The sequence below is a fragment of the Buceros rhinoceros genome, unplaced genomic scaffold (genome assembly GCF_000710305.1).
Source record: "Buceros rhinoceros silvestris isolate BGI_N320 unplaced genomic scaffold, ASM71030v1 scaffold323, whole genome shotgun sequence".
NCBI lineage: Eukaryota > Metazoa > Chordata > Aves > Bucerotiformes > Bucerotidae > Buceros > Buceros rhinoceros.
Genome location: NW_010402784.1, coordinates 47,898 through 61,785, shown reverse-complemented (window position 1 = coordinate 61,785; position 13,888 = coordinate 47,898). Strand labels below are relative to the sequence as shown.

The 13,888-nt window shown below is 37.4% G+C and overlaps 1 protein-coding gene across 1 annotated transcript in view; it reads left to right on the top strand.

Annotated features, from left to right (window-relative positions):
* The window catches only part of RNGTT (RNA guanylyltransferase and 5'-phosphatase), a gene marked incomplete at its 3' end in the record, with an annotated part of 81,890 nt that overhangs the window by 44,401 nt on the left and 23,601 nt on the right, over positions 1-13,888 (top strand). Inside the window, exon 9 of the mRNA XM_010132725.1 lies at positions 1,893-1,964. Within this exon, the coding sequence (XP_010131027.1) occupies positions 1,893-1,964 (72 nt within the window). The remainder of the gene's footprint in view (positions 1-1,892; positions 1,965-13,888) is intronic.

Sequence of the window (13,888 nt, the reverse complement as noted above, 5' to 3'; positions counted from 1 at the left end):
TGGGATGCGTTCCCCCCCCCCCCCGTTTTTTTTTTATTTTTGCATTGTATCTTTACAAACTCTTCCATATTTGAACGTCCTGTCTTCTTTCTCTCTTAGGGTGTACATACTCGGTCTGTTCTTGCAGGTAGTTATTTACTGTCCGAGAAGGTGTAGCAGCGTTGCATGTGCTCTTCCTTTGATAGCTCACTGGTGTCTTAGCTAAGTAGTGGAAAGTAACATAATGGCATTTTGTCACATCATGTTTATGTAGAGCGTTTGCAAATGTTGTTTAACAGTCCCTGTGACTAAATGATTTTTAGAGTTAAGAGTATGATCTTGCAATATTACAAAGGTATATTTTTCATTGATTGAATTAATTTTTTTTTTTAATTATTTGAAAAAATTTGTAAGGTCACTTCAGGTAGTCATTCACAGTGCTGATGAATGCTGCATTTGGCTGTGAAAGCCCAATCTCCATCTCAGTATTGTGTTCACAGAAGATGAGATTCTGAAATATTAAGTAGGCAGCTTATCGTACCAAATGGTTTTTAAGAACAAGTTCTGGTCTTCTAGTTTAGTTTTAAATGCTTCAAGCTTTGTGCTTTCTTTAGAACAAATAATGTTTTTTATGACTGCTTGCTTATTTTTAAAGCCAAACGCAATTAAATAATAGGTACAATTCAAGAATCATGGTATGTGTACAGACTGAATATTAATCTTACTTGGAGACTCTTGCTTGGGTTTACTTTGTACAAGTTATGGATTCTAAGAGATGTTAAAAGGTTGTAAAACAAAAAATGCTACTGACCGGGCAAGAAACAAACGAAACAAAATTAATTTGAGTTGATATAAGGTTCTCTTTTGAAATAGCTTTTGAGCTCACAATTTTGTTTTCATCATGTTATAGTGAAATATTTTCACCTTTTCCAGTTTTTTTTATCTTGTATGTGTGAATTTGGAATTTTAACTTGATATTGGCAGCAAGAAATCCATAGCTGATACAACTAACTTACTAGCCAAGAATTGGGAGGGGTCACGAAGATGATGTATGCAATTTAGGGAAGTTAACATTTCAAAGTTGTCTCTGAAAAAGATCCATTTTAACATTTTCAGTCATGACTAATTTATATGAAAATAAATATTCTTTATTAGTTTGAAACTAATAAACTGTGTCTAATTCGTCTCGTAGGAAGACTGAGTTACAGATGTAAGCACCAGCATGTAAGATGTATATATTTTGTATATACCATTAAGTTCTGGAAACACTTTTGGATGTTGATTGTCAGTAGTCTTTCTTTCAGCTGATCTCTGTTCAAGATGGTTTACCAGTAGATATGGAATGTAACTAATTTCATGTGCTACAGATAGTATCTGTGATGTTTCTGTTTGAAGGAACCCTACTGTTTAATCACAATGCAACATTCAAGCAAATTGCAATTGTCACTGCTGCCTAGGATGCTGTTAAGGTGAAAAGATCCAACCTGGGCATAGAAATTGGATGTTAATGCTTGTTCTTTACTTCCTTGCTGGTGTACTTCTTATTGTAGATGACATTTCCAAAAGTGCATCGTTTAGGATCGCAGTTTTTACCAAGGTTTCAAAAACCTCTTCATTCACTCAAAGGGAGAAATTTTGAAAGCTGTGGGGAAACGAATGTGTAAGTGTTGCAGAGCAGTATATGGAGCCCTGGTACAGCTTCCTGGCTTCTATTGAATGCTTCATGAGAGACAATTAAGATCATATTTATATTTTTTATAATCTTTAGCTATTGTAAAATCTTTTTCATAATAAAGATCTGGCTAGCGTTTAATTGCATCACACTTACAGTGTGTGCACTAAGTATAAATGTGGTGATGTTCTTCTATATTCATGTAATAAATGTAAATAAATGTAATCTTTTTTCTTTTAAGGAAATGATCATCGACAAGGTGAATGGACAGGTTGTCCCTCGATACTTGATATATGATATTATTAAGTTTAATGTAAGTACTTTCAGTTTTATTGCCTTTATCGTTAGTTATTGATTCTCATTTCTGGTTTGATCTGATTTATGTAAGTAAAAGCTTCCAAGGCAATTTAAACACAAGTATTTGAATATTTTGAAACTTGATATCAAACAATGCTTCAGAATTAAGATTGAAAATCAGCCTTACAATAGAAGTTGATTTATTTCCATCTGTCTAAGAAAAGGTGGTGGTTTGAAACAGTTTGCTAAACATTCTTGGAAGGTTCCCCATTTCTAGAGCATGTTTGAACTGTTTATGCAGTGAAATTGAGAGAGGATGGAGAAGTTAGCCCGTAAGTTGTATATTTGTTACCAGAGCATCAGAGTGCTCCTTGTTAGGCTGCTCCATCACCTCTTTGTCAAATTTCTCTTTGAAACCAGGCAGCTGATCCTGTCAGGTCCTCAACAGCAGGCTTTCCTGTTTACGCTGGTTGTAGGGCAAATATGTATTAAACAAACATATGATGGAAGTTGTGGAAAAGAAGAAGCCTTTGTTGATAGTTAAGAATAAAGTCTGCGTGGTCACAAGAAAGGAGAGTTGGGACGAAAAGGTAAACCCTGTGAGTTGAGATAAGGACAGTTTATTTGAACAACACAGAGAGAAGAAATAACAGTAGTAATAATAATATTGGAGTAATATATAGAGTGATATACAATGCAACAGCTCACCACCTGGAACCTGCCAGCTGTGTGTCCAGCTGTCCACTCAAACTGTCTGCCCTTCTGCCCCCTTGCACACTGAGCACGACTTCAGCATGATATGAATATCCCCTTGGCTGGTTTCTTCCAGCTCTCTCGGCCCCTCCCAGCTTCATGTGAAAATTAACCCTATTCTAGCTGAATCCAGGTCAGTACAGTCTCGTTCTTCCCTCGGTTTGGGATATGCATATACTGTCCTGGCAAAACAACACTTTTTGAAAGTCATAATTATTTTTGTGAAACAGTTTTGGAGTGAAAGAGTAGGAAACCCTCATTTGTAGAGAAGTGTCCAGACCTTAACATGAAGAATCCCGCTTGGTGAGCAGGAAAAATGATCAGAGGTGTGGGAAAAGTCTGCTTTTGAGCAAGACTGTAAATGCTTTAAAGCTTTTTTGGTTTGGTTTTTGTTTGTTTTTTAAATGCACTGGGAATGAGAGAAAGGAGTTAGTAACTATGTAATACTATTTTAATGTCAAGGACAAATTAAGATAATGTTATCAGTATGAGCACAAGCAGGACTTCAGCTGCAAGAAGTCAGTAGCAGTGGTCCTGCTACAAAGATTAAAAAGCACAGTGGTTTTTAGGTTGATTTTAGAAGCTTAATTACAAAAATGGCACACAAGGATGTTTGGTTTGGCAAGAAATGATCAACGGATTTTTATCACCAAAAAAGGTAAGTGTATTAAAACCTTGTAGTTGGCAAAAAAAATAAGTTCTTTTTTAAGTTGTGGATGTTAGATTTGTGTAATTTTTCCTAGCAGAGCTTCAAATCAAATAAGTACACAAAGCATCAGTCCTGTTTGAAACTAAAACATTTCCCATCCCCCCTCCGCCTTTCTGAAACAAACCCCCAAACAAAAAAAAAACCCAAACAACCTGACAGGCAGCTATATAAGGTGCTCTGGAATTCAGCATTGCTCCTTTTCATCTTGAAAGTAGTTCTTGTCTTCTGAAAGTAAGCAGAGTTACAGAACTCACTGTCCCTCCTGGCACGTCCCCAGTCTCATTCTCCACAGTGACTCAGCATACTCTGCTGTTGGAGATGTGACATTGCAGCTGGGGAAATGTGAATCAAGCCCTGTTTATAAACACCTTTGTGTAGGCAAGCCTCGTGTTTTAGTCAGGTCTAGTGAACTAGAGGTGTTATTAGCTGACCTTATTCTTACATGCTCAACCTCTTTCGCTAGCTAAGCGTTACAAAATTGTCTAGCTTTGTCAGAGTATTTCTCCTGAAATATTACATTGACAAATTCCACAAGAAGTCCCAAAGACTATTAATACTATTAATACTGCTGAGAATTTGTGTGTTGGGATGACCGCACTCACACAAAAATACAGTTTTTCGGAAGGCGCCATGTATCTATAGTAAGCTCTATGTCAGCTTGTACCCATCAGGATGACTGTAAACAGTACAGTGAAAACACATATACAGAATTAAATTTTAATTAGTAAGATAAGGTCATATGATTAAAAATTTCCAAATGTCATTTACTGTAATATCACTTTGAACTATTCGCAACATATTTGGCCAGCATTATTGCCATTCTTCAAAACTGCAGTGTACTCCATTCTTGTATTTGTTTTAGTTCTTCATTATGTTGGTTTTGGGGGGCTAGATAGTGTTATAATTCGTGTTTGGAAGTGAGGTGGTTGAGACAGGGCAACCTTATCTTTGTTCTATGCTGCGTTTCTCTGGCTTTTAACAAGGGACCATGTAGGACTAAAGAATGACACCTAAATGAAGCCCCAAATGCTTAGCTTGACTTCTCTGTGTCTAAGTTAATTAGATACTATGACCACTGTTGCCTTTTTTGAGCAGAAATTCTGAGAATGTTTGTATATTCTTAAAGCTGTACGCTTAAAAGTTTCAACCTAAAAACCGAAGATCCCAAACTGTAAAGAGCTGTGTTCAGTTTGTCCCTTGCAGCACTGGCAGTTGAGAAGTTAAGTGTTTCAGAGTCCAAAGTCAATTTGAGATTTAAGAGAAGTAGTGGTCAGCTAGTGATGGATCAGCTGGGAGTAAAAGTAATGGTTTGTGTTTTATGTACAATACTGTGATTTTGGGAGAACATCGTGGAATCGTGGACCTGGGTGTCTCAGTACATCACAGGACCTTTCTTCAGACTCAATCAGGATTTCACCTGAGCATGACCTGGAGAGGAAGTAAGGGAAGTCACCTTGAACAAGGATGGTATGTTCATCAAGAGAGAATGGTAACAGAAACTTCATGAGCAGAGGCTATAGAAGCGAATGAAAAAGAATAGTAAGGGAGAAAAATGAAAGTGAGTAGGCAAAGACCTACCTTTTACAAATTTTAATCCACATTGTTATCAGTAAGGCTTATTGTTACTTACCTTTTTGATCTTGCTGTGGTGTATCAGGAATAAACTACAGCAGCCTTCTAGAAAGAACCAAGGGAAACTGAGAATAGACTGACTGAAATATATAGTGTGTATTTGGCTCTAGAGGTCTACACAGGAAAAGTCTTAGGAAGAAGGAAAAACAAAAATTGAGTTTCAGTGTTTGGGAGTGACCCATACTGGAGTTCTTGGGGAAAACATGGAAATAATCTGTCTTGGTTGTCTTTCCATGGTAAGTTTTGTATTGAATTCTGATGCTTATCACCTATAGCTGCTGCAAAAGTCAGTCTTCAGGAATGCTGAAGGAACTCTTTGCCTCCATGTCTTTTGATCACTGTTTCTGTGACATCTGGTTTCTAGAAGCTTGTGGTAACGCATGTGTTAGAGATCCCTGTGTCATGAAAAACAAATGATTTTTCAGGAAATTGAAAACAATTTTTTTCTTAAATCATACTTCTGTCTGAATCATGATGTTGATTATTTATAGCAACTCAATATATGACGTTGCTATCTGACTGCTTTCATCTCACATGCTAAAATCAAATTCACAGAAAGGAACCTGTATGCTGGTGTGTTGTGTTTTAATCCCAGACAGCAACTAAGCACCACGCAGCCACTCACTCCTTCCCCCAGCACTGGGATGGGGAGGAGAATAAAAAAAAAAAAATTAGAACTCATGGATTGGGATGAGAACAGTTTAATAACTGTAATGAAAATTAATGTAGCAAAATAGAAATAAAACCAAAGAAAAGATAAGTGATGCACAGTACAATTGCTCACCACTCACTGACCGATGTCTGAGCAGCATCTGCTGCACTCTGGCCAACCCCCCACCGCCCCGCCACCTCCCCGGTTTATATACTGAGCATGATGTTCTCTGGTATGGAACATCCCTTTGGCCAGTTCGGGTCAGCTGTCCTGGCTGTGCTCCCTGCCAGCTTCTTGTGCACCTTCTTGCCGGTAGAGCATGGGAAATGAAAAATCTCTAACTTTGGATAAGCACTGCTTAGCAACAACTAAACCATCAGTGTGTTATCAACATTATTCTCACACTAAATCCAAAACACAGCACTGTACCAGCTACTAGGGAGAAAATTAACTCTGTCCCAGCCAAAATCAGAAAATAAGCCTGCCTTTTGACCTCAGCTCTTTGAGGAAAGCCAGAGCAATCCCAGCTTTCTTTTTTTCTGCTTCACTTGGTTCTTTCTATAAATAGCAACTCAAAGTATATAAAATCATCTCTCAAAGCCCTTTCTGAAAGGCTGCATTCACATATACTACTGAAAGCTTATCCTCTTTTTAAGTAGTTAAAATGGTCCCTGGCACAGTTTTGGCCCTGGCTCGCTACAGGCCTCTTCAGCAGCTCTCAAGAATAATTTAAAGTTTAACATTGCCCAGGGACCATTCTTATCAGGTGTTCTGAAATGCCATTATACTCTTCTGGAGAGTATGAGTGTAGTCACACAGCCGGTGGCTTCAGGGACAGAGATGAAGACTTTGCCATGTTGGTTCACCAGTGTGAATGTATCCAGGGTGTCTACTAGTTCGCAGACTTGGGACTCAGCTCTCTGAAGTTCAGAGTGCTGTTTTCTGAAATACTGGGTATTAATGTGCCTTTAGGGGCTTAGAGCAGAGGACATGAAGACTCCTTATACTGAAAAGAGAGGGAATAAGGTGGAATAAGAAATAGTACTATCTCACGACATACAGCAGGTTTCTGCTGTGGAGAGTAAAAGAAGATCCAAGAAGCATGATAACTAGTATGTCCCTTCTGCTTGTCCATGGAGAAGATGATACCAATATGAGGAAGAAGTCATTATCATGTCAAGTCATATTTAGAATGTGAAATGTTTCTAGACGTAGAAAGCAGTTGTAACAGTTATCTTTTCTTACGATTTAAATGTTTTTTAAGAACAACCTTTTTCTCATTAAAAAATGGCGAAGTACTTCTTAAAGGTGTTTTTATTTTTCATTTAATATACCGATTGGGGTTTTTTTTGGTCCCTATTTATGTCACTGGCTGTGTCACTCTTAAAGGCTAACAGCACCCAACATTTGGTGTTCAGTCTTAAATGGTACAGAACTAATGCCTGTTACTTTGCAGCTTCCTTGATTTGTATGTAGTTGAGTTCATTACTACAGTAACTTCTGGTTTAACCCCAGTCAGCAACTAAGCACCACTCAGCTGCTCGCTCACTCCCCTCTGCAGGGATGGGAAGAGAAACAGAAGGGTAAAAGTGACAAAACTTGTGGGTTGGGGTAAGGACAGTTTAACAGGTAAAGCAAAAGCCGTGTGCACAATCAAAGCAAAACAAGGAATTCACTCACTGCTTCCCATCGGCAGGCAGCTGTTCAGCCATCCCCAGGAGCACAGGGCTCCGTCACCTGTGGCAGTTACTTGGGAAGGCAAAATACCATATCTCCAAATATCCCTCCCTTTCCTCCTTCTTCTCCCAGCTTTATATGCTGAGCATGATGTCATATGGTGTGGTGTATGGCTTGGTTGGCTGGGATCAGCTGTCCTAGCTGTGTCCCCTCTCACCTTCTTGTGCATCTCCAAGAAGCAGAAAAGACCTTGACTCTGTATAAGCATTGCTTAGCAGTAGTGAAGACATCCCTGTGTTATCAACATGATTTTCTGCAAAACATAGCTCCTTACCAGCCTCTATGAAGAAAACTATCCCAGTCAACACCAGCACATAACTGTAGCTGTATAGCACTACCTCTTTCCTCTGAACAATGAATAAAAAATTCAAATTGGGTGGGTAATTCTAGTATAACAGAGGAAGCTGACAATAATCAAGAGTCTCAGAAGCAAATACAAATAAATCCAAATCCCTACTCATCATGAACAATCCACAAAAGAACATTGCTTCATTCTCCAGTCATCTTTGAGACAGGTCTTCCTGAGAAACCTCGTTTTGAGAGGCTTTTTCTTTGATCGTATTCAGTAGCTGCATGTAGATGTATAGACACTAAACTTAAGCAACTACATTTTTCCTTATTTAAGTAATATAAAGTAATACTGGCATAATGTAGGATCTACTTAATGCGTTCTTAGCAAATAAGCTGAAAAGGAATAGTACTTTCTTATTCCTTTCTAACCCCAGCCTTTAAATTTTTAAACTCTAGCCAAGTTTTCATGAGACCAGATTGCAGCAGTAAGAATAGACTGAATGCTTGAAAGAGAATAATTACTGTAATGTTTAGAAAGGAGATATAATTTTGATTAAATTTCCTAATACTCTCTTCATTAAATTAAATCAAGATCAGAATTTCTTTTGTTGTCATTCCGCATGGAAATTCTGTAGGTATTAAATAAAATTTGTCATGGTAAACAGATAAGCTGGTCATAAATCCTGCCCACAGCCAATGTTCTCATTGAATTCATGCATGAAAAATTTCTGTTTTAAATCCCTGTAAAATATTACCATGTCTGAATTTTCTGCTACAAACCTCATTTTAAAATGATATAAAGTGATGTACATGTTGTCTCTCATTTATTAGCCTATTAACCTTATCTTAAACATGTACTGTGAAAATTCTGAGGTTACAGTTCAGAGATGCAAGTGTTTAGTTGCATGTTTTCTGTTCACAAATGGATATAGCTGCCAGTTACCCTTTTGCCATTACTTTTAACACTGAGGTTATTTCTCAAATGGAACCACCTCAAAATACAGATTTAAAGTGCTTTCATTGCTGATAGTACTCTGGAAAATGGAGATGTCATGCACATGTTTACTTTCCTACCCTGTCTGTTATTTCTTGTGGAGACGTACTTAACAAGCTCCCAAATTTTTGTAACAATGCTCTTACTGTGTGATACATTCTCAAAATCTTGATTCTATCTTACTCACTTAATTCTGTCACAGCTCAGAGGTGTCAGGTAAATGAAATACAGAGCATCTACTTAATTGTGTCTTGCTTTGCTTTCTGGTGCAACGCTGGGAGAGATGGATTAAGATTGCTTCCTCCACCTCTCCCATTTTTATAATGCAGTTTATTGAGAGCAGGACAGCTTGGCCAGGTCATGTGTTTTAGCATTCTTGAAGCTCTATGAACGGGGTAGCATTACAGAATAGGGAGGACAACACATGGTGGGCTAGGAGAGCTTGTAAGAGGAGAATCAGCACAGCAAGGGAGTGATGTTGCTTTTGGGTCTGTGGAGGTGGTTAGGCAAAAGTGTACCCTACCTAGGTGTCCTTTTCAAAGTATTGTTTTATTCCCCTTCCCTGTTGATCATCCTTTATTCATCATTGAAAACCTGACTTGTATGTCTGAGCAGGAAAATTTGCAATCATCCTTACCTATCCTGTAAACTTGCAAACAGGTAATTTGTGCTTTCCTCCCTGTTGCTCCTCATGTTTGAGTAAATTGCGTATGAGACTGGAAAACAGCATTTTTATACTTTTTTGCATCCTTCTTTTTAAAACTCCCCCTTCTTATGTTGCCAGCAAAAAGTAAGTTGTTGCTGAAGAGTGATAATTAGTACCTGCTGACCAGGATATCTTTGGTGTTTTTCTCTTCTTCATGTTATGTTTTTTGTCTAGGATGCTGCTTGTTGTTGGGGAGCATTCTTCAGTGTTGTGATCAGTTTGAACGTTGACTGGTTTACTTGCTGGTTAGATTGTGTCAAAAATTCATCTGGTTTTTTCCTCTCCCTGGCATCTCTGAGTCAGATCCTCCTTTTCCAAACGCAGGGGGCACTATGGATCGCAGTGAAGCTGGTTTGTTTTTCACATTTTCCAAAATAAAGAATGCTGAATGGAATATTATCTAAAAGCAATGAGAGCATGTTAAATTTCGTCATGTCATCTTTTATTCCCCAAAGGTGTTTCCACACCTTAACATGAAGCATGTCTCATGAGAACCTTTTAGAATGGTAGATTATCACTGGTATAATTGTCAGGGGAAGAGGCATAATGTCTTGTTCCTGAGAGACAGATATGGGGACAAGTAGTTCTCCAAGAGCAACTTTAGAAGTCACCATGATATTAAATCCTTTATATTTTTCAGGTGTTCAGGTTCTCTAGGTTTTACTTCTGCTTACTCTGAAGTGGCACTTTTTCAGCAAACCATGGAACTTGCTGCAAAAAATACAAAGCGAAACCTGAAAGTTTAAGTTGCATTTGTAAATAAAAATAGCTCTGAAATATTTCTAACTTCATATAAATTAAAGAATGAAGTCGACAAACAAATTTTTTGTGCCTAGAAGGTGTCTGTAAAGAGCTTTTATTAGTACGTTTAGTAAATAGTTTTCAGCCTCACATTCTTAGCCTTAAAACCCCTCAATTTTTATTTGCAGTATTTTTCTTACCATCCTGTTGTGGTAGGAACTGTAAGATACGATTAAATAGAAAAACTGTCTCACTCAGCTTGCAGTTTATAACAGTCGTTCCCATAGGAACTACCAAGTGGACTTAAACCCAACTTCTGTGTCAGGCTAGTATTCAGATCTCTCAAGAATCTGGCAGTGATCACAACTGAATTGAAAAGTGTGAAAAACTTTATAGTGGGGCAGGTTTTCCGGTAGCATTATTGTGTCCAATTTCCTAAGTACTGGGAATGAAGTCTAAGACTGGGCTTTTTTCATCCAGTATATTTCATGAAAACCTATCGGCAATATAGAGTATGACTTGGGGGGAATATCATATGGAAGCAGTGGGAGTGTGTTCAGATGCTGTCACATCTTTTTTTCCCTAACTTAGTTTTAATTCCTCATTTTGTACAGTTAATCTAGCCATAATATTTCATATTTTCGTCTTCCTATCTTTTTCCTGTTCCTAGGGGAAAAGAACTAAAGAAAAAAAATCATCAAAGTTAATCAGAAGGATATACCAAATCTGAAATACCTATATAATTCTTATGAGGTTTTATGAAGGTGAAAGCTGGACCTCTCTAATGTTTTCCTTTCCATGGCTAATATGTTTGAATAACCCGAGTGACTATTATGGTCTAGGAGAGAATGTGAAGGCCATGTTTTCATCCTTTTTTAGAATATTTCTGTTACTTAAGAGAAATGTGAAGAAAAACACCACTTTCTTTTGTAATAATAGTAACTAATCGGTACTTGCTCATAACCTATGCACACAGTGAATTAGATATCTTAAAGACAGATTGCCTACTGAAGTCGTAGATCTTTTACAAGTATAACATCTATTACAAGCAGATGACTTAATTTTTAGTCCTATCATGGTTTAGGAAAGGTAAATGATTCCCTTTCTAAGATAGTATTTGTGCATCAGTGCTGTTTGTTACTACTTTTTATTTCTTTCCTAGTTTTTCAGAGTCTTTTTACTTACTGTCTTATTTTAAATACTGTGAAGTGATTTATATTCTAAAAAAATCAATGCCACTGTCTTTTCAAGTATGAAGTGCCCTGAATAATGTCTTTAAGGTGTAGGAATTTTCTAACAGTTCTTTAATTCACTGGAGTGATTCTTTATCACAAAGACAGCCCTGTAAAAGCCCAGAAATAACTATTCTTTTGAAGAGTCACCTGAATGGCTTGTAGAAAGGAAGACAATGTGAGGAGAGTAGAAGCAGAAAGAAAATACTGGCTGGACCATCTCGTATCTGTTGCAATTAAGATAAGGATGCCTCCATGCTATATGCAGCAACAGCACTAGGAGAAATAACTGGAAAAACAGGAGCAGTAAAGCCCTATGTAGGCCTTTGCAGATAGCCTAAATTCAGTGTAAAATACATTATTTAAATTTCTATTCCCCTGGGAGAACCGTGTGTGATCTTTCTGGGTCTAAATGCCGATGACGGTAATGGCGTATCTGCTTTATAGTTATGTGTTACTAGAATTTTGACTTTTGCTTCTGTAATTAAAACGGGTGGTTCATCTATTCCTTATATTACTTGAGGGGAGGCAGCCAGTCTAGACAGAACTTAATTTGTTTTGGTTTTAATCATTTACATCCCAGTAAAATCCCCTTACTGAGTTCTGTTTTTGAAGGCTCAGAAGGATTTATAAGGATTATAAAGATCCTAAACGAAGCCACTGTACGTGCAATCAAACAATGAATTGGACTGAGTTGTCTGTGCTCCCAAAATAGCAGCTACTAAGTTTTCAGTGCCTAACTGGAGCTTTGTTTTGAGAAGAGAGGGCTTGGGTGTTCACCCGTGGTAGATGACTGTTTCCTTAAGTCTGCCTCTTTATTGCACAGTGATAATGGTGAGAATCATAATTCAGTCACTTGAACTGACAGTGAAGATTCTGTCTTGTATGCATTGCCTTTCCACTGGTGAAGTGAACTTCTCATCCGCTTGTGGTTATAATTGTTTTATCTTGGATTTGTATTCTCTTTTGAGCAATCCAAGGAGGAGAAGGGTGAGCAAGGGAGCAATGATTGTAGTAAGAGCTACTTTTTCTGGTTTGATTTTATCTGTTTAGTCATAATTTTGCTGTTTTGTTCAAGTTACGTTTGCTAATAAAAAAAAGTGTGGAGCTATATTTGTATGTTCTGTTAGGCCTTGATGTTTATGCATGGGCCACAAACTTGTTTCCTTTGTGGATTCATACATATTTGAAGTTATTTGCAGTCATTTATTTTTTTTAAAGGAGGTACAAATAATTGAATATATGTCTTAAGCAGTCTTTTTAATAGGTCTGATTCCTCAAATAATTTTTGTTCTGTGGTAAATCAGAGTGATATTCCATTGTATAAGCGACAACATATAAATAGTAATTATGTTCCTACAACCCGTTTGTTGAATTGTTAGAACTGAAAACAGTATTTCACATGCTGGTACCTCACTGATGTCAAGATAAATACTAGAAACCATTTTGAAACTCCTAAATTCCTTGCCATTACCATATCTGCTTTGAATATTTGAGTGACAAAAGTTAGAAAAAACAAATTTTAAATGTATTATCAGCTTATAGTGGTTGTCTTGCCTTTTGCCTTTTAGAAATGAAAAACAAGTTGTAATTCTACACAATTTTTCATTTCTCTAATACTTTTAATCCTGTTCTAAAATGAAAATTGGAAATGTAAAAACCCTTTTAAGGTGATTGAATATAATAATATTTGGAGAATGAAACAGCAGCTTCAGATTATTTTTACGTAAAGCTATGTGTATAAAAAGAATAGCAGCATCTATGAAACCACAATCAGGAGAAATACGTGCCAGACCATTAATATAAATTGCACAATATTAGACTGCATGATCTTCAGAAGATGGGACAACTAATAATGGGCTTTCATTGGAAATGCAGATGTCAGCTGTGGGTGCCTTGAATTGTCAATAATAACGTTAAACACAGGGTAGAATATCAGCCTGAGCTTATTCTTTATTCTTCTCTCAAAATCATTAAAGCTAAGACAGTTGTGACATATGTTCCGCTACGGCTCAGTAAGTGAAGACGTGCATGGAACGTATACGCGTGTATGTGCTGAATTATTCATGTCTAAGGTTCTGCTCTGGGGAAGCAAATGGCGAGTGCTTTGCTTGGCAGGTAGGCTTCAAACCTATCTCATGGAGGAAGGGAATAAGTATTCTCAGTTTATCTCAGACCAGGCTAGTTATCAGCTGTGTACACAGGCCCAGGCATTATTTTTCTTTCTATTATAGCTGCACTGGGAAAAAGGCAGATATATATCAAATCCTAAGAGAAAGTGCTTTTATGGGATTTAACACCTACCTACCACATTTTCTTATCTGTACTGCATCCGTCTAGATAGAGGACTTTCCATGTAAGGCTCACTGAATATATTGAGCTGTAGCCACAAGGTCAACTGTAGAGGCCATGGAAGAGAGACTTAAATCTGAAGTGTGATGGTAGCTCCTCAGGGGTACCTTTCTGCTTGTGGAGTGAAAGGGGACTGAGGCA